Here is a 20,216-nt window from a genome sequence, read left to right as displayed (position 1 = left end):
CTTGAGTGGGAGAAAGTTAGAGTTGTTGTTTCGCGGAGTGAAACAGATAAATGAAGTCACACATTCTTGGCCACGTGTCACCAGACGCATTTGTTTGCTCAAATTCTCAAATGACTGGAGAGAAGTGGAGAGATATGTTAGGGCTTCATCACAAAAGTCGAAAGGTAGCTAGCATGTAAAATGAATTATGTATACATTTCAACTTTGCACGGTGGTCGCACTCTAATGCGTGGACTTGACATGGCCATTGTACGAGTAGTAAACACATGAAGTACATCTTTGTTCTCGCATTTGCCTAATACGAGAGATATCTCAAGCAAGAATGTGCTTTAAATACTATTACCACTTGTGTTTCGTAGCCTTTCAATTCAAGTGAAGATTAGCAAAACCATAAGTCTGTATTTTCTTATACGTACGTATAAGCTTTGATCAAAGGTTTCTTTTGATTTTTAACTGATCTGATCCAAACCTCAAAATGAAAACGCTCTCATTATGCCACCTGACTTCTTTGATAGAATCATTAGCCAAGACGAACTTTGCCCTTTTTGGTTCTTTTTATCTCTTTTGCTGGCTGGGAATGTAATCCCCAGTACGACTGAAATTAGACATAATATTTATTCTATTTTGAGTTGTTAATCTTTATATGATATTTGGACTACCACCGAATTTGATTTGGCAAACCTAGCGAAGCCGTGTTGTATGTAGGGTTGGCTGGTTTTTTTTCTTACTCATGATGGTCCGAACATTTCGTAGAAAAGATGTTATGAGTTAGTTTTGCGGTTTGCATTGTTTAAATACTGACTCGTTTAGATATGTTTACTCTTTTACTCCCCACATTATGAGGAAATTTGAATTTCAAAACGTCTAACACATTTCTAGACATTTATTTTGTAGAAATATACCAATAAAATGATCATACATTTCTCGCTAACTTCCCTCAATAAACTAGTCACTACGCAAACTGTTTCGTTAATTTTCCAGATAGAAGTGTTTAAAAACAATTAGATATCAATTTAGTGATTCTCAAAGTTATTGGGGCTTGGGCGGAAAGTTCTAGATTGTTTCTGCATGTCGTTTTTTTGGCAATCATGGGAAATGTCCAGCTAGCTCTATTAACACGCCAAATAGAAAGGGCTCATGATATGTGCCTAATATGCAAGACAATAAGATGCTGTAATGTCCACAATTTAGTGTAGCTGACATTTTCATCTCAATTACTTGCATTTTTACCATTAAATATTGTGACATTAAAAGACACACCTGATTTTACCAGGCGGAATGATGGACTCCGCTATGATTCGTGAATAGGGATAGACAAGTGATCCGATAAAAGAAACTGAAGTACGTACGTCCAACAAATCACCCAAGGTCACCCTGCTCCTATTGCAATACACTATTAAACTTGGTGCATCAAAATGGTGATGATGACTTTGATGGCGGTGATGATATGGTGGTTATTCCTCGCGAGCTGCCAATGCACTTTGCTGAGAACTCCGGACTGAGGATGATCATGTGCTTTGGATGTGTTCAAGACATCTCGTGAAATGTCATCGACCAATTTAAATCTGATGCATTTCCTTGTTAGACAATTGGATCAAAATTATGGCATCCAGCCCGAACATTTTTACTCTCTTCGAGAAAAATGGTGTCCCTATTTCTCGGATTGGTCCATGTTACGACAAGGTATTAGGCCTGGAGGAGCCCTAAAGCGCAAATGAGGTGCCTTGTTAACTAGTGTAATGTACAGACATACGTACGTACATGCATGCAATCCAAGGGAAACACATCGGGGAATAGTAGAAGGACGTTAGTTAAGGGGGAAATGTCAATTCATATCCTTGCCAGAAAGTAAGTAGCTCGTCGTTCTTGACAAACTGCACTTATTCTGGGATGTGTTTCACATTGAGATGATAAGCAGGGCCGTGGTGAGAAGAACGAAAAAAAGACATCGTGGAATCGCCGACGGTCCGTCGTACGTATCTTGAAGGTTGAATCGATTTATATCCCCCAAAATGAGACACCGCCAAATGTTGTTGTTTCAAATGACGCGGTTCAAGTTGACGAATGGCTGGTTTATTAATCCTGAGCGATGCCACAGATTGTCAGAACGATTATGATTTGGACATGAATGCCAACGAGATTAAACTGGATGCGTTGTGTTCACGTGGCGAAAAGTGCAAAAGATTCATCAATAATCCCCGTTTGAACACATTAAAACTCAATTAGCGAACTGTTGCTAACGACGATTTGTTTTTTAATTGTAAATACTGTAAGTGCAGAAGTCTCCATGAGTAAAAATGTTTATGAAATTATGTTTTCTAACAATATACAGACCACTTTGGAGGGAAATTTTGAAACCTGGCTGTACGAAATAATACAAAGCTTTGAGGAAATGCAAATGGATGTGCCTTAAAATGGCGACATGAAAATATATGCTCAGGATTATGGCCACTTTGTTAGGCTTTCAGTGACCATTCTTTGAGATTAAGCATTGAAGGTAAAGTATGACTCCCTTTCTCAATCGATTGCAACAAATGTCACATATTATATCATTACCGGTTTTGAAATAAATGACAAAAAGTCCAAATATTGGCCAATAGTTGAAAGTCGGCTTTAATATACTAGAAATTTATCAAAATGTTTTAAAGACACATTGGTCATCTTGGAACCCACCTAGTTTGGGTTTAGTTTTTCCGTTTCGTGATCTTGGAAAAAGGTGCTTTTCTACATTTTTCTACTAGTGCTAGTATACGTACCAGAGCTGTGCATCGGAGCCGACAGGGTCTCCGAATACAATCCGAAGTGATTTTTTGTAATCCAAATCCGAATTCGAGAATTTCTTCCCATTCCGACCGAATCCGAATCAGAAATTTTCTGCTCAATCCAAATCTGAATCCGAATCCGAGATATATTTGCTTAATCCGACTATAATCCGAGACATTATCAAATTCAAATCTGATTTGTTCACCCAATTGACTTTAAAAATAATTCATTTAACTTTAACTAAATGTGCATTTTGCCACTTAAACGTTTTAGAATGATGTGATTGAATGAAGTTGCCTTGGTCAAAATTCAATTTTCCTGTTGCAATAATGTCATTTTTTGTAACACTAATAGCATAGCATAACTTGTCTTTATTTCATATGCGTCAATTGTAGTACTATTGAATATAGTTCTGTTATCGAATGGTGCAACAATTGTTAATTTACAGGCTTGATATGCTGAGGTATGCTAATTTCCTTTTTCCTAATATTGACTGTATGGCCAACAAATACTTTGATTCTTTTCTCTTTTTGTGAAATTTTGGGTTTCTTTATTTGCGTGGGATTACCTAACAATTGTTATAACTTTTGAGACAGTATGTCCATTCACAGATTTTAATTTTGATGTTCTTTGATTTCCCTCACATTTCCAATCCGATTTTTTTCCCCAATCCGAATCCGAAAATTGTTGGTAAATCCGAATCCGATGCACGGCTCTAAAACGTACCCCGCACGCATAATACATATGAGTAATGTTTTATTAGAATGGACCTCGAAGTGGAACAAGATTTCGATTGACGGAGGGGGTCTTTCAAAAGAAGTAGGAAACGAAAGGACCAACGAGATTCAGAAACCTGCAAGGATCTTGACCATTCTCAAAACCAGAGTAATCACACGATTTCTCATTGTTGCATTTCCGCTTTGATAGCGTTGTCAAAAGGTATCAAATTGAAAGCAAAAGCGAAAAAAAGATTGCCTTCTGAACAAACGTAGACCAAAACGGAACAAAGCATTAGACTCAACGGAAAAACTATAGATTCAACGTACAGACTCTCTTCAGTTGATCAAGGTTAAACTTTATTGCTTGTTGAAAATTCTCAACCAATTTCCAGACTTGCTTTACACAAAAACTTCTACCCTTAAAAACACTGGGATAGACGACATAACTTGAAAAAACACTTTAAGGAAAATCAAAGACATGCATGATCTCAGAGTAGTAAGATTATTGTTTTACCAGAATATCCATCATGGTTGCAAGTAAACAGGTATTATTCAATGAAAAATCATCATTAATCATCAAATTTTGTTGATGAGTGAAAGACTGATTGTCAAAAATGTTCTTGAGATTTGGTCTGAATGGATTTCCATGAATGGCTAGCGACACATCAGCATCATTGTCAATGCCATGAAGCTCTAAAAAAGTTTGGATAACAACATGTGATGATAAATGATCATGGCCTGAGGACTGATTAGTACCGGGCAACATGCCATCAGGAAAATTATGTCCATGGCGAGTGAAAATGAAAAACCATTGTGGTGCTTCGGTCTGTTTAAAGAAGGCTACAAGTTTGATAGAGGACTGTGTGTCAGAGAACCGTCAATGAGTAGTTTTTTTTAAAACCCTTAATACGTGGGATTGTAAAACACGATTCGTTTCCCAAAACCATTCGATCATATAAAAGTTCAGTCAAGAATCAATAACAAAATGTTGTTTTACTCGAAAGCAATAAGATGAAGACCCCCAAAAAGGCAACCATTGGCTGACCAAGGATAAGGAATGTTTTAGCACTTATTGAAATAGAAACACTTTTATAGACTTTCTACCAGTTGTACAAAGTGAAATATATACGATTGTTATTCATTTTTCATTGATATTTTACCTCATTCCATTTAAGACTTAGAGTATGTGTATTTTAACTTGCTTGGTATTGGTTTATTTGATGAAAAACAAAATCAAACTTATTGAAATCAACGGTACTAAGCGTAAAACGAAAAGTCATCAAAATGTGAATTTTTCTCAATTACAATGTGTTCAAGTCAATAGAATACTTTAACAAGTCATGATCATCTGGCTAGAGCAGTGGTCGCTCCTCCAAGAGGGTTCGCATCCTTTATCTCAGAGTTACGCGCGTCATTTTCTTTGCTTAGTGGAGTGAGGGGGTGCTGCAGGGCTGTTGCCTCGCGCAGGCGGTCAAAATTTTTTAGGGTATATATCAAAGCGGATTATGACATTTACACCATCAGTGGCTGAAGTGGGATCACAGGGAAAACATCTCCAACAATTGGAGTACTACTGAAGGACTTGAAAATCTCAACACAGCTTCAGTGAGGATCCGGGAACAATTTTCTCAGCCATGAAGACATTGGTAAGATCTCGGGCTTTTTTTTTATTGTTCCCTTGAAAGTAGCTCTACTTCAGTTAGCTATCAACAGGGTTGTGTCAATTCAGTCTCCCATGCAAATGAGAAATTGACCCAAAGCCTTTCTCAAGGATGTTTTAGTTGCCTTTCGCCTCAAAGAAAATTGACTTGGAGACATCTTAACGAATTTTAAAGCAAGCTATGTTCATTACTCGAAGAATACACTCACTCCCATAGCACTCAAACTGTACTGGAGAAAATCATCCAGTTCCTACGAGTCGACATTAGGGCTTAATATTCAAGTAATACTTCTCAATACAAGAACACACTTTTTATCGACTGACCGAAGATATGTTGGCGATTTTACCAACTATTTTAGTCAATGTTGTTTAGTGGGACTTCGAATTAGACCTATCTTTTAGACACAATGACGAGCATCAATAAACTGCAGATGCAATAATAATAACTACCACTATTGGGAATGGAATTCCCGGCTGCTCAAGACGAAAACCTAAGTCGTCTTACTGAACATGACATTCAAATAATACCTGATCCACCAACGAATCAGAGCTGGTGGATATGGCTAACCTTTGATGATATCGTTGATGAGGAATTTTTCAAAACGTGGCCATTTTGAAGCCTAGCTATTCTTTCGAAACGTTCACGGTTAAAACGACCTGAGATCGAAACCCAATAAAAATCTTAGATCGGTCACTACTCTCGCCTTCCGACAATGGCTGCAAAGAGTTGGGCCTATTTCAAGTTCAAGGAAACGAGGCATTTCTCTTCAATGAATTGGCCTTTTGGTTTGATGATATCTCAGTGTAATGGGAAGAAGTTCAGGAGATGCTCTTTCAGGGAAAAGAATCACCGTTCTTTTGTCCATTCGGTGAACTCTTCCAGGCTCGACCGAAGCATCCAAATCACGGAAGCTCCTGTTGCCTGACATTTGGAGGCGCAATGATCAAACATTTGAATTGGCATTTTTTCCAATGGATGAAGCTTAAAAGTGCAAAGAAATATACTTCGTCTTTCCTCTTTTATGTAGTCTTTGATCTTGGTGATCGGATTGTCAGCCTTGGTCTTGGCTGATCATGGTGGACACGGTGATGATCACTACGGCGCTCATCACAAGAAGTGCCACTACAAGTATAAAACCATTTACGAAACCATCTACGAGACCATCTACAAGGAAAAATGCGAGCACGACTACAAGGAAAAGTGCGAAACATATTACGAGACCAAATACAAAACCGAATACAAGAAGGAATGTCAGACCGTCTACGACGAGAAATGTCTGACCGACTACAAGACCGATTATAAAGAGGAGTGTCATACGGACTACGAGGAAAAGGTAAGGTCATGAAATCTCAATATCCACATCCACAAACGATTCGAGCAAATCGTGTTTCGCTTTCAGTGTCATACCTACTATGAAACAAAGTACGAGACTGACTACAAGGAGGAATGCCACACTGTCTACAAGAAGAAATGTCACGAGGTGGGATACGGTTACCACAAGGAGACCAAGTGTGATCATGTCCCGGACAAGAAGTGCAAGAATGTACCCTTCCAGGTGAGTGAGACATGACTGAGCAATTCGTTATTACCTTCTTTCTTTTCCGGGTCTACGTGCTGTAATGTCCCCTTGGAGTACATACACTTCCGGATTTCCCCCCAATTAGCTGCGTAACTTCATCGATTCATAGATCATGTGCTGACTGCTGAGTAATTGACGTTCAGATTGTTGTTGAGAGTAATTGACCACTGCCGGAAGGAAGGCAAGTTGTCATTCTAAGTAATTTCCTTTTTTCGGATAGTTGCTTGAGGGAAAACACGCGGTGATTCCATGACATCAAATTAGATGCCCTCTGGACACTATTCGGTTTCATCCAGCTCGAAAGATTCCAACTCAGGAGTTTGTTTGTGTATTATATATTTCCCTCTCTATAGGTGCCGAAGCAAATCCCCAAGAAGTCGTGCAAGAACATCCCCAAGAAGTCATGTAAGAAGGTCCCCTTCCAAGTGCCATTCCAACAATGCCATCCCGTCCCACGTAAGGAGTGCAAGGATATTCCCGTCGAGGTTCCATTCCAAGTGCCCAAGAAGAAGTGCGATAAGATACCCGTCAAACATTGCCACAAGGTTCCCGAGAAGGTCCCCAAGAAGGTAAGCAACCATAACACTCCAGAAGTCAGGAAAACCAAAAAGACTACTTAAGCATAAAACAAGCTCAACCCACAAAGCCTAATTGATTGTCTTTCCCTGCATAGGTGCCCAAGCAAGTCAAGAAGAAGATTTGTGAGCATGGATATGAAGATCATCACGATTCTGGATATGGAGGCCACGGTGGTGACCATGGTGGACATGGTGGATACGGAGGACATGGTGGACACGGGGGACATGGTGGACATGGCGGGCTCAGCTATTCTAGTCATGGACCGGGACACAACAGTTACTTCCACTCATCTGGACCTGGCTTCAAGGGAGGCAGTTTGGGAGGTGGCGGATTTGGCTTTGGGAGCGTCGGCTTTGATTACCATGAAGATGGATTCGACGGATTTGGTCGAGAGAACCCCGCCGAGAAACGAGATGTCCTTCCTGCTGAGGCCAAGAACGACGAGGTCCAGCCGGCTGCTCCAGTTGCCACCCAAAAAGAGGCTGATAATGCCAAAGACGCTCCTAAAGTGGCCCAAGCCCCACCACCCGCTAAGAATGAGTCAAGTGCCAAAAAGGCAGGAAAAAAGGATTTTCCCACCTTTGCCGATTTTGGCAGCTTCGGTGCTGGCTTTAACCGCCGTTCCGGTCAAGAATAATTGGTGGTAGTCTCTATTGACCTAACTTAGGCAGGTTTTTCATGTTGTTGCTCTATTCACGTATGGTCATTTGACAAAAGTGTCCATTGAGTTATCTTATATTTCCTTTTTATTTATTCACTCCAAGGAAATATTGTTTCTTATCTCAAATTCTGTGATACCCGGGAAGCCCGATGTATGTTTTGATTTCTTCCGAACCACATTATTTCCTGCTGTTACTTACAACCATTGCCATTTTCCGGTGAATTGAAGCCTTGTTTTGTTGGGCTTGGTGCAACCTAAATGTATCGTTTATTTATGCCAAATAAAAGCTATTTCATCCAACATTGAACATCTCTTCACCCTTGAACCCTTTGCCTGACATTTGGTTGTATGAACTGGCCGAAACGTAAATTGAGGTTTTTGCGAACGTTCTGTGGTACGCGGCAGAAAAGCAGGATTGAAATGACACAATAATGATTTTAAAACACTTTCATATTTCTGGTACACAAATCTTAACGAGGAATAGATAGCTGTGCCAGCAACAAACCGAAGCGAAACGCCAAGTTAATATTCCCCATTGACAAGAAACCACTGATGTGCAGCCGGCCAATACTTTCAGTATACCAATACTTGAGGGCGGCTTTATACTAGAACGGAAAACCGAGATGGAATCCGGTTTGAAGATTGAAGTGGGATTAGTGCCGGGGCGATTTTTGGTGTTTGAGTCCTTGTGTTCGACTTGAGTACAGTGAAAGACTGGAGTCCTCCGCTGGACTCAAGTCTTTTGCTGAACTCGCCTCAGCACTAGTCCTACTTCAATCCTCAAACCGAATTCAATCTCGGTATTCTAAGCTAGTGAAAGGCCGCCCTTAGTGTAAAGTCGCCCTTAGACGGTAGATCCAATGAAACTAAGGGCGGCTTTTCATTACGGTGGAAAACGAGGAATGAATCCGGTTTGAGGATTGAGGTGGGACTTGTCCTGGGGTGAGTCCAGTAGAGGACTCGAGTCTTTCAATATACGCAAGTTGACTAAGAAGACTCATATTGCGAATTTAAGCCAAACAATTCGATTTCTTTTTTTTCAGAAATCTGGACTTAAGTCTTTTAGAAAGGACTCAACTCGAGTCTGGACTCGCCCCAGCACTAATCATACTTCCATCCTCAAAGCAGCGCTGCCAGATGGCGGTTTAGCCCGCCAGATTTTGCTACTTCTGGGGTTTTAGATTCTGTCTGGAGGGGGAGATTTTTCTTTTGGCGGTCAAGATGAATCTGGCCGTTTTGAACTTTGTGTGGCGGGGAATTTTCAACATTGACGAATAGGCTGATTTAGGTGGGTTGCTGGCGTTTTTTGACCCAAATATCAAGGAAACTGGCATATTTTTTCTCAGCTTTGAGCATACTTTGCAAGAATAGAAGTTGTCGCATTGCACATTCAGTTTCATACTTCAGAGCAATTGATTAATTTACAACGCACTTTTGGGAACATTCATAAATTGAATTGTGAATCATGCATCACTTGTTTGATCATCAATTAATTTCTTTAGAAATAACATGGCTATAGAGATAGAGTACATACATTACCGTTTCAATAGAGGTTTTCAAAGTTTTCAAGTTGATGTTTTCAACTTCAGAGGCAATCACTGTTCTCACGGCTACTCTCTCAATAAATGGATGGCATGTGGCACAATTTTGGACAAAACGGCAATGATTTTTTAACTAACATCAAGGTGTAGCCAAATAAACATAATTTTTACTTGTTTCAGCATTACAAAAACTACCCCATCTGTTCCCCTCTTTTGAAAAACCAAACCATAGACAAATATGCAGGGCCACTATGAAAGCTTTCAGAGTTGAATATCATCTTCAAATATCTGGTTACAATAGTCCGTGGTGAAAGCAAGTTCTGTGTATGACACAAACAGTTAACGGAAGGCCAGTAAATTCATATCATGCAGAAAATCATCGGATTGTACATTGAAGTGCCCTAGAATACTAAGAGAATATCTGGCGGTTTGTTTTAAAATATATTTGACGGTGAATGTCTTTCACTGGCATTTTTGGGGGTCATCTGGCGTTTTTAGCCTGTCGCGACCTGGAAGCACTGCCTCAAACCGGATTCAATCCTGGTTTCCATCGTAGTGTAAAGCCGACCTAACCAACGCATCTCCTATAAAGGCCCTTATTTGCAACGTCACACAACCCAAAGAAAACGGGAAGAGGCACGATAGATTGCTAAATAAACTGCTCTTGCCTTCCCTGGAACGCAATTTCATTACTGGACATTATGTGACTCGGGGCACTAATTATAAATAAGATTTTGACAGAATTAGTAATAAACAACACAGACGCATTATAATTCAATGAAAAGCCCAATTGGCCTTTTACTTGGTAGAGGCTGAATAACAAAGCGCCCTCTGAAGTGCAGAAAGTAAAACATAATTCTTGCTGCGCAAGGGGGCCAAGAACACATCAAGGGATCAAGCTCTAGATCAAGCCAAGTCGTTGAAGGGTGCCATTAGTAGAGATAACATGGACTGTAGCCGAACTCGAAATGAGTCAAGATTTAAACGTTCAGGTTGTTCCATCGCTCAGCCCAGACCGAAATGCTGGCAGTTATTTGGCCCAGACGCACCTAGAAAGTGTCAGGTTATCATCAAAATCATTTCGAATCCAATGGGGTTATATTTTAGCCAACCCCAAACCCAAGGAGTCCATGCTTTAGCCCAATCATGTTGCCAACTGATTAACTTAAATTGGAACCCGTGATGTTGTGGTTAGCACAGTGTTCTAGTATGAGAAGGGTCCTCGGTTCGAATCTCCTCTCCAATAGTTCTCAAGGAACCTTTTAGATGCTAACCGTGCCAACAGACGGAGAACCAAAACTGGTACGGACACGACACTGCCTATTGGCAAAAGTATAAGGACGATGTGATGGCTGGCTTTGCTGGCTGGGCGAGGCTCATCCCTCTGACCCTAGCACCCAAGTACAAAAAATATGAAAATCTCATGTGACTACTGATAGCATCTTGTCAATTATTCATTTATTGGCTGCATAATTTGATTTTGAATAGATTTTTAGGATTGAATGCCAATGTTACAAAGTTAGAGAAAACCAAAACATGACTATCAGACTCTAGACCAAAGATAGCTTTTCAGTGAGGCACAATTTGTCTGTTTTTGGGTTACAAAAGCGTGAAAATGATTTAAAAAGGTAAAAAAAGTTGCAGCTCCTTTGCATATAAATATTTGGTGGTCTAAGACAACATAGTTTGCTTGAGTATTGTTTATTTACGAACTCTTTCTTCCGAAATTCCTTACCACTGCCGGCAATGGGAGGAATGGGATCCTCAGCAGTTGAAGATGAAAAGTAATATATCTTATTTTATTTATCTTCCAATTGTTAACATGTCTGATCCACCAATGAACCAGGGTTGGTGGATTGGCTAACCCTTGATAAAGGGTTGATCAGGAATTTTGGTCAAAAACTTGTCCAGGTCTGAATTGAATCCTGCTATTGGGTCAACTCCAACATATTTGGGACACTACATTGTACAATGATGAACTTACTGCTTCTTGGGTTGAGAAATATCATCTTAGTTTTGAATTAATGAGAAATTGAATTTTAAAGCAATCTTACGGCTAGAACTTCAAACACTAGATTCAAATTTTGAAACACCCTCATAGTCAAGGATAAGTTAAATGAATGGTTTGTAAAATAAATATCATCATTGTGTGAAAATATCCGACACTTGTTTAGAAACAAATAGCTTTATAAAAATTCGCTATAAAATTGAGATATATGTCTTTGACAAATTTTTAATTCCAACTAACGCCTGCATTCTAGGGAAGAGATAGTCAAAATGGAGAAATTTGCAAATAAATAAAGAATTGCGAATATTAGATTACAGATATATAATTCATTTCTCATCAGGTTGCTTAGGAAAGCATAATGTGAAAACAATGTCATTTTGAGCAAGCGCAACTCCCCGTGTTTACCTTTTCCCTCGCACAGCTGACAAAAGAACATGTCATCGAAAGGGCTTGGACACTATCGATAAGTGCTTTAAATGGAACGTTATGTATACAACCTAACTGGAAACTATCATTGCGACGGAAGTGTACATGCAACCAATACAACACAAAAGCAAATGTGTGGTAGATGTCTGTCACTTGCTTTTGTAAAGTTCCCTATTGAATCACACTTTCTAGTCACTGTTATAAGACAGTTGAATTCAAAAAAGGATTTTTCGATGATCAGCTTACCCGTCGAGTCTCAACAGTGAGATGGCTGACTCGGTGGTTGAAAAGCCTTATTAAAAAGGTTGACACACGTATCCAAACGAATCTTGTTATATTTAAAGTATAAAAGCGTTTAATGGAAGTAGTAATTTAAAATAGCGATAAAATCAAAAGTGCTATTCATGCCTTTGCAAGATATAGAAAACTGCTGAGATGGATTTGCGTATATTATCTCAAAACTTGATCAGGCTTTTTGACCACCGTGGTGAGATGGGTGAGACGACAGGAGATAAAACGACTGTATCCAAGAATCCAGCCTTAGATTTATCCAAAAAATGACGAAAATCCTTCAGGTTCCCCAAAGTATTTGGTTACAGTTATGTTACTGTTACAATTTGCGAAAACAACGTTTTTGTACCAAAATTGCAAAAAAAGTTCAGGGCTTACTTCAATCTCAAAAAAAATATTTTTCCGGCTCCTTACGATAACCATTGTGCTAGAGGGCATCCCTGAATCGAATTACTCATGAACGACACACATCCCGGAATATACGTTTTATAGCCCCTCTCGCAGTGGGCAGGATCGAATTTCCTGAACTGGAAGAGACGTAGCCATGAAATTCGAAGCCCTTTTCGAACAATCTTTATGGTCTTTAAACGTGCCAAGAGAGCGATTCGATTCTGGACTTTTCCTTTTTGATTACTTTTCCGTCGCATTAAATGATCGTCTTCCTTCCACCCACTCCCACGAATGATCAAAGAATCAATCCAAAACAGGATTCACAGCCGAAGAAAAGTACCTTCTTTCCAAACTAACAATGACTAAGTGGCAATGTTGGGTCATCTGGTCGATTCTAAGTCTCCTTCAAGCTCATCCTTCCCAAGCCAGAAGTGATGGAGCACCTTTGGAAGCTTGTGACACCATGATTCCTGGACATCAAGACACTTCTCCAAAACCAGGGCAATCCGCTCTCCACGAGGTCTCTATTGCAAAAGGTCTTGAACCCGGTGCGTTTATCATAAGTCTACACAGTGCTGCCAATGTGCCATTCAAGGGGTTCTTCATTCAAGCCCGCAATGTGGCCAAAAATAACTCCGAAGCCATTGGCACGTGGGATATCTCCAATTTGAGTGGTGTGGCCCGCACCGCCAATTGTTCAGGTCAGCCTAATTCAGCTGTGACCCATGTTGACAATCAGCTAAAAACCAGTGTGACGTTCACGTGGCAATCGCCTAGGAAATATACTGGCAGAGTTGTGTTTGAAGCGACTGTGGTTCAGGACTTCCACAACTATTGGACTGGAATCCGATCCTCTGAGCTCCCCCTATTGGCTGGAATCAGTCAAAGTGGGTTTTTGGATATCAAAGAACCCACAGCGCCGAAGGCCATGGCGGTTAATGTGGAAACTACTGCACCCACCCCTATTAATCGACTTCCTGGCCCTGTGGAATCTGCTCAGACTAAAAATAACAATACCAAACCTCTCAATCACCACGATCCCAAAACAATGGAGCAAATCGGCTTGAACGTGACGGAAAAACATTTTCAGTCCGGGGGAAAGGTCATTTCCTCTGAGGTTGAGAAAATTGTGGTAGTGTTTGTCACCCTTGCTCTGATAAAATGAGACAGGAATCAACGCTTGTAGAGAGAATAATAAGAACAGTGATCTTTCTGACAACATAAACTTTTGAGCACAGCTCTTCTTTGAGATTGTTTAAGGGTGTGAATTGTCATCTTTAACGTAGATGTAGTCCGTTTTGAGCGCCTTATACAATTTGTAGCCTCTTTTGGTCATCATCTTTCGGATCACAGATTTCTTAGAGTGTTCAACTTCGATGGACAGGGTCCTGATATTCACTTTGTCGAATGGTATCGTGAGGAGCACCTTAATCTCGGCTCCTTCAATGTCCAAACTGAAATAATCCACGGTAGGATTGCCCATGGCCAATAATAGCGAGTACAGAGGATAACATTGGACCCTGTACAATGATCTCCCTTTTGTTATTCCACTGCGAAGATTCATCATATTCTGATCCGGCAAATGATCGGTATCTGCAAAGAGTTCATGAGATTCATACAACGTAAGTTTGCGCCAAGTTTGGCGTGATTCAGTTATTCGTACCTAAAATGCCTCCGAAAACATCGGCCGAATCGAAAGCGACTTGCTCGGGATATTTATGAATGGACAAGCATGCATTAGCGGCCACTGAACGATTCCTAGCTGGATTCATCATAAGACTTTGAAATGCCTCTGTATTGGGTTCAATGAGAAGGCCAGTCCAGCCCCGTTCTTTTTCAAAGAACAAAGAATTGCTCAGGTACTGCCCATCCCAAGCTCCGGCTTCAATGAAGAAGCCCGACCGTTTGCCTTGTAGGAAGTGGTCAATAATGGCAGACTGGTTGATTTGGCCGAATTCGGTTGAACCCAGGCTCGGTTTGGGCACCTTTGTAAGGTTAGTCTGAAATGGAAGCGGAAGTTTCAATCGCGTCTTTATATTGCTCTTTGAGCATTCCAGACATGGAAAGAATGTCATTTTTCAAAGCTTCTCTTTCTCTGCAATCGCTGACCGAAAAATGAACAAGAAGATGAGTACAAAATTATTAATTTATGATGAGACTCTCGAGGAAATATCTGCGGTCGCATTCCTTGCTGCTTTGAGGGATGCGTGCGGGAAAAATCATCATCAATTGTCCTTAAACCAATAATTGACTTAGATCATCCCAATTTAAAGATATGAGGACTTTCAAAAAAGAACATAAACAACCAAATGCCCAAATGCCAAATGGTGGCGTAATTTCAATCACAAACTCGAATAAAAAATGCAAAAAGTACTTTCCTTTTGACATGTAGGCAATGTTTTTGGGGAAAAGGAGACCCGATTCTCGCTCTTTCTGATTGTGCACTCAAACAGAATGATAGAATAAAGCTATTTGTAATTCAAAACAAAACACCTTTAACAAAAATAAAACAGGCAGCACATCTTTCAATCTAACTTAGTACCCTAAAGCATCCAAACTTAGGTGTAAATCAGATCTTGAAAATACCCCCCAAATCAGTCACAGCTTTGAGGAACTAAACAAAATTCAAAGGTCATTCATCACACTAGACGCATGACTCTCCGTACACAGGAATTCAAGACAATTTCAACCCATCGCTTGCTGTGGGTAACGTGAACGTTTCTCGGTCAACTTTCCTTTTCTACAAAATGGCCACCGGAGACGAAATCAAACCCAAAGCTAAGGCAAATGCATGCCTCTGGCGATTTCGAGTACCATATTCTCAGGCAAGAGATCAAGGGGTTGTTGCCTCGGTCAGCTGCAGTACAGAGCTCTCCAGGTTGGCTACCATAGGCTACAAACAAGTTTCTTCTTCAGCCAACTCGGTTGATTTCTTCTCAACCTCTCTGCTGCCCTTGCCTAAGGCCCATGAATGAGCAATGAGAAGAATATTCTTTTGTGCTGAAACCAGTACCAACTAACAGCATTAGATGCACTTTCTCACTTTCCCGACCGGTTGGTTCATTGAGCACCAAACCACTTCAGTGATATGGGTAAAAATATTAGTGGTCCAAATGTGACCATGGATTTGTGACTCAGACCTGGGCGGTATGGAAATTTCATCCATGCGCTTCAAAGCTTAAACTTCAAAGGCATGTGGATGTTTCAGGCGGAATATTTTTGAGGGTCGTTGAACTCTGAATTCCGTGCATTTCCCGTTTCGGACGTCGGTAGACATTGCAAATTGAAAATGCTAGCTTTACTATCTTTATCTGACCAATCTTGTCTAAAGCATGAACCGCTCGTTTGATTATTTGCCGCAACCGCTGGCACATTTTTATTTCCAATAGTGCGGTTACCATGTTCAAGGGAAATCTCAACTTACCTTCTGAAACTGAGCAATGTCCATGAGAACGTTATCCTGAAGGTATTGTATAAGATCAGGGTCGTGTGGTTGTAATGTTCCCGGGGCTTTTAATAAATCGGCAAAGGTAAAAGTCCGAGAGTTTTGGAATCCTTTGCTAATAATGTGGATGGGGATGATGAAGCCCAATGCGGTCAATAAGATTGAAAATGCCACTCGACGGCGATGACATCGTAACAAAGCGTTCATATTCAATCCAAATTTCCACTTCACGTTAAGTTCACAGTAATTTGCTCTTTGTCATCTGAAAGAGAAAGTTGTCATTTCTAAAACATATTTTTCAGGCTTTGTAAAGCCCATTGACAAAGCTGATGATTGGTTGAAATCTCTTCATTTGTCCGATCTCGTCGAGAACGAAATTGTCGTTGGAAAGAAGGTGTTTTTCTCTGTTCAGATTTCTGTGGTTTTACGGAGTTTGGTCAAAGAGACAAAGTCATTGAACGTCTTGTCGAACTAAACAAAAGCGGTACAAAAAAGCTTCCATGATATAGACCAACTGATGTTCCACACCAATGCTTTCGTTTGATTCCGCCAAAGCACAGCACAGCCTTGCAATTCTTGAACTAAACAACTCAGATTCCCTTTATCACCATTTGATGTTAGAAACTGCAGTACTACCCGTCAATAATCAGGCCAAGATCATTACCAAAAGATTTTAAAAAAAACCGGCCCATTAGCCGACGTAAGATAATCGCTCCTAAGTAAACCTGATCAGCTTCAGTCGTTGCTTAACTGTACCTTAACTTTCGATGATGCTGATGTAACATTTGTTTCCTTGTTTGCCACACTTGCCACTGGTTGCTTCAGTTGACAATTGATTGACTGACAACCCCGAAGCACTCGAGCATATTACGCGCTTTCAGGCGCAGCTCTGCACAAGGGGAGAGCCGAAACCCAACTGATCGTCAAGCTTGAATTTGAAGCGGATCTTTTTCGTTAGCTCTCTCGTACATTTTGAGGAAGGCAGCTATTCTAGTTTTCAATTCACTCTTCTCAACCATACATGGTCGTAGGTAATTCTATTTGTAGAAATTTGTGTCAATCACAAGTGCTGGTTTAGAAATAAATCAGTCAATGAAGCAAGCTGAAACGCACAAGTAAGTTGGCGTGACAAGTTGAAAGCTAGTCTTGAAATATAAGACAAAGCTTTTTAGTCCCTAGAATCGGTACATGGTTGTAGAGTTTCTCTCTTGCCATAAGTGAAGCCCTCGTCATTGAAGAGGGTCTTACGATTCGTCAGTTGGAAGGTAGTAAGAGTGCAGCAGTCGCCGAACTCACCAAACGGCCCCCAAGTACTTGCGAAGGGAGTAGGCAAGGCACTAAAGATAAGTCGTACAACCAACAAAGAAATCTCCCATAGTGAGTTGCAGAATTTAAAGAGAAATCAAATGTGTTCCTCACAAACCCGAGCCTCCGAAAGAAAATTCAAGCACAGCCATTCAACTTGGAAAACATATTTATTGAACTCATTTAAAATGCACGCTAATTCATTCCTGAGAGCACTCTAGAGGTACATTGTCGGTCGCATCAATCGAAGCTCAACTGGCGGAAAGATCCTTCCATGCCGAACAGATTCGAGTGGTTCTTGGACTTTCCAGGCCGCTTCTTCTCGTTTGATTTGAATTTGCCTTGCTCTAGAAACCATTTCTGGTGTTTTTCCATTTTACGCCTCAGCTCATCTGGAATGGAGGTGCTTTGGTAAATCATGGAGCCAAAAATATTGGTCTTTAGGTCTCACCAATGTGATCCTGAAGTACACCATTGGTTCCACCAAACTCTTTGGGGAGAATCTCAGTTCCCACTGCCTCGTGGAGCATGGTCAAATCCCCCTTGGGATGCACAATGAGTCGATCCCGCATCTTCTCTTTACTGAAGCTCTTCATCATCCCAAAGATAGCCTCCATTAAGCTGGGCATGTTCAAAAAGTGCATGCCTTTGGGACGTTGAGGATAAGCATCCTATAATAGTACAAAATGAACGACCAAGGGGTCATGTCACGTTGCTTTGAAAAGGATCATCATTCTTGGACCAATAGAACATTCACCTGCCATATGGTCATGGCCTTCTTGCCCAAGGAGGGCGAGAACTGTGTGGCATGGCCCAAAGTCATGCCCTCCATGTCCTGAACTCCAACGAAGCCGGTGATACTGCTCTGATCCGCTTCGTGCATAAGCATTTCCGAAATCATCATGGAAAACTTCATTTGATCGCTGATGTTATGTCGACGAGGATCGATGGCCGAACCCCTCATGACCATTACTCGGCGACCGTTCTTGTCGTAACCTTTTAAAGGCACAGCCACGCTAAAAGTGGGATTTTAGTCTTAGAGCGCACACAGTATTTTTTGAATGTAGATTTTGAATTTCCGGACGCATAACAAACAGGTTCAGAAAGAACAAATATTTTGCCGTTTCCCCCTTTAGCGTCGAATGTGATGTTAAGTCCTTGTCTTTGAAATTTTTTCAAGGCAGGATCAATGAAAGTAACAAGGAAATGTATGCTGAATGCTTCTGAAGTGTGATCTATTATACAACTCAATTGCAATATTCGTTCAATGATGTAATCAAACAAGGATAGACGTTAAGCTTTGAGGTCTTTGTTAGCGGTCAAAAAATATGTAATGAATGAATTATGAAAATGCAATTTGCCATTCGTGCTTGAACTATCACAAACACACTTACAACAAGATGTAACTGAACTTACGTAATTTTACCTGCAATTATATCACAAGCAAGATCGGGAGACATTTTTTAATTTACCCTAAATCAATGAACTCTTGCACAATGGGGTCCATGGCATCCCAGTTATCAAACCATTCTGGACAAGCAGCCCGACAAGCATTGTAAACGTCTAGTTTCTCTTTAGTTCTCTCCAAACTGAACTTGCAGCCTCTCAGGAACATCAATATATGTTGATCATCTGGAAGACACGTTGACGATTTTGGGTTTGAGTTTGGGTTGGGATGGCATATTTTTTTTTTCATAATAACAAGGTTTGCTGCCACTCTTGGTCATGTCAGTTAGTGAAAAATGTTATACAAATGTGTATGATTGAAAAGTTAAGTGTAAAGTTGATTCTTAACATCAAATATATTTACCTGTGTTGATGTATTTGTGTAGATGGGGTTGTTTTTTAATCCAGCTTTGGATGGCCTTGATATCCTCCTTGGTCCGATTGGGGTCTTCATTGAGTTCAGTTTTTGCGATTTGAGCCAATTCTTTGGCGTCAATCACTCCAGGGAGAGCAGGCATGCTGCTTATCTATTTCTAATCTATTTGTTACTGTGAACATTAATGTTCACAAGTAACGACAAAATTATAATCTTGCTAAAAAAAAATCCCACTATCTCTTTTTGCTTTCAAGTACAAGGTAACCTATAAGTTCGGTTAAGACCCAACGCTGAACAGCTGCGTATGTAAAAGTGAGTAACAATAAAAAGATGAGTTTCAACATTACTTTCCTCCTAAAATCCCATATTTCGTTGGGGTAGCCGTTTCATAAACTTATGCTGTAAATTGTGTCATTTTGCCTTGAGTCAGCTCGACTTGCAACGCGCAAAATTCGGACGGCGTATTTGAAATTTCTCTTGCTATTCCTTTTATATCACTATCCTAATTCGTAAAAGCATGCTTTGATTAGTGAACGTGAGCTTTAGAGTTCATAAATAGAACAGTATTGCCAGAATTTTGATAATATTTTACATACAGAGCATTCTCACTTCGAAGCAAAACATTTAATTATTTAGGTTATTACAATTCTAATCTAATATGGGTCGTTTCTTACTCTTATAATTCAAGTCCTTTTTAACTAAAAGAGCCCAGAACGGGTAAGTTTAAAATCGGTTTTTCAACTAATTCTTCAACACTTTGCTTTTGTGTTAGGCCTTTCCCATATGTTCATAGTTCAGCAAATCTTCAAGAAATCGTTTTGTTCAGGCGAAGTGAATAAAAAAATGATTTTCCCTACGAGTATCAAAAATCGATTGGTGAGTGATTATCACGCACACATCTGTAAAGGCATACTTTGAAAGGTAACACTAAAAGACAGAAATTCAATCAGAATGCTTGATCCAAAGCCAACGAATGGATGGTCGTCGGCCCAAACTGGTATTTTTAAATTTTGGACGACTGTGACA

General features: G+C 40.2%; 4 protein-coding genes across 4 annotated transcripts; 2 read left to right on the top strand and 2 right to left on the bottom strand.

The window, feature by feature from the left end:
- The first annotated feature begins 4,868 nt into the window (after nucleotides 1-4,868).
- Nucleotides 4,869-8,262, top strand: LOC131880371 (uncharacterized). The gene is made up of 5 exons (XM_059226994.1): nucleotides 4,869-5,128; nucleotides 6,171-6,476; nucleotides 6,543-6,698; nucleotides 7,076-7,291; nucleotides 7,396-8,262. The coding sequence occupies exons 1-5, from the start codon at nucleotides 5,117-5,119 to the stop codon at nucleotides 7,936-7,938; spliced, it is 1,233 nt and encodes a 410-aa protein (XP_059082977.1). The 5' UTR covers nucleotides 4,869-5,116; the 3' UTR covers nucleotides 7,939-8,262.
- A 4,445-nt stretch (nucleotides 8,263-12,707) lies between these two features.
- On the top strand, nucleotides 12,708-13,856 carry LOC131884752 (putative defense protein 2). The gene has a single exon (XM_059232627.1). It carries the CDS (start codon nucleotides 12,977-12,979, stop codon nucleotides 13,781-13,783), a length of 807 nt encoding a protein of 268 aa, XP_059088610.1. The 5' UTR covers nucleotides 12,708-12,976; the 3' UTR covers nucleotides 13,784-13,856.
- LOC131884746 (protein Star-like) lies at nucleotides 13,745-16,975 on the bottom strand. Its single transcript, XM_059232613.1, has 4 exons — nucleotides 16,820-16,975; nucleotides 16,043-16,325; nucleotides 14,282-14,618; nucleotides 13,745-14,211 (listed from the first exon to the last, which is right to left on the bottom strand). Exons 2-4 carry the CDS (start codon nucleotides 16,268-16,270, stop codon nucleotides 13,874-13,876), a joined length of 903 nt encoding a protein of 300 aa, XP_059088596.1. The 5' UTR covers nucleotides 16,271-16,325; nucleotides 16,820-16,975; the 3' UTR covers nucleotides 13,745-13,873.
- A 544-nt stretch (nucleotides 16,976-17,519) lies between these two features.
- On the bottom strand, nucleotides 17,520-19,395 carry LOC131878566 (retinol-binding protein pinta-like). Its single transcript, XM_059224578.1, has 5 exons — nucleotides 19,179-19,395; nucleotides 18,841-19,000; nucleotides 18,126-18,384; nucleotides 17,820-18,039; nucleotides 17,520-17,760 (listed from the first exon to the last, which is right to left on the bottom strand). The coding sequence occupies exons 1-5, from the start codon at nucleotides 19,330-19,332 to the stop codon at nucleotides 17,609-17,611; spliced, it is 945 nt and encodes a 314-aa protein (XP_059080561.1). The 5' UTR covers nucleotides 19,333-19,395; the 3' UTR covers nucleotides 17,520-17,608.
- Nucleotides 19,396-20,216: the final 821 nt, after the last annotated feature.

Source organism: Tigriopus californicus, chromosome 1 (assembly GCF_007210705.1).
Source record: "Tigriopus californicus strain San Diego chromosome 1, Tcal_SD_v2.1, whole genome shotgun sequence".
NCBI classification, from domain to species: Eukaryota; Metazoa; Arthropoda; class Copepoda; order Harpacticoida; family Harpacticidae; genus Tigriopus; species Tigriopus californicus.
This window is presented reverse-complemented; position numbering and strand designations above follow the sequence as displayed.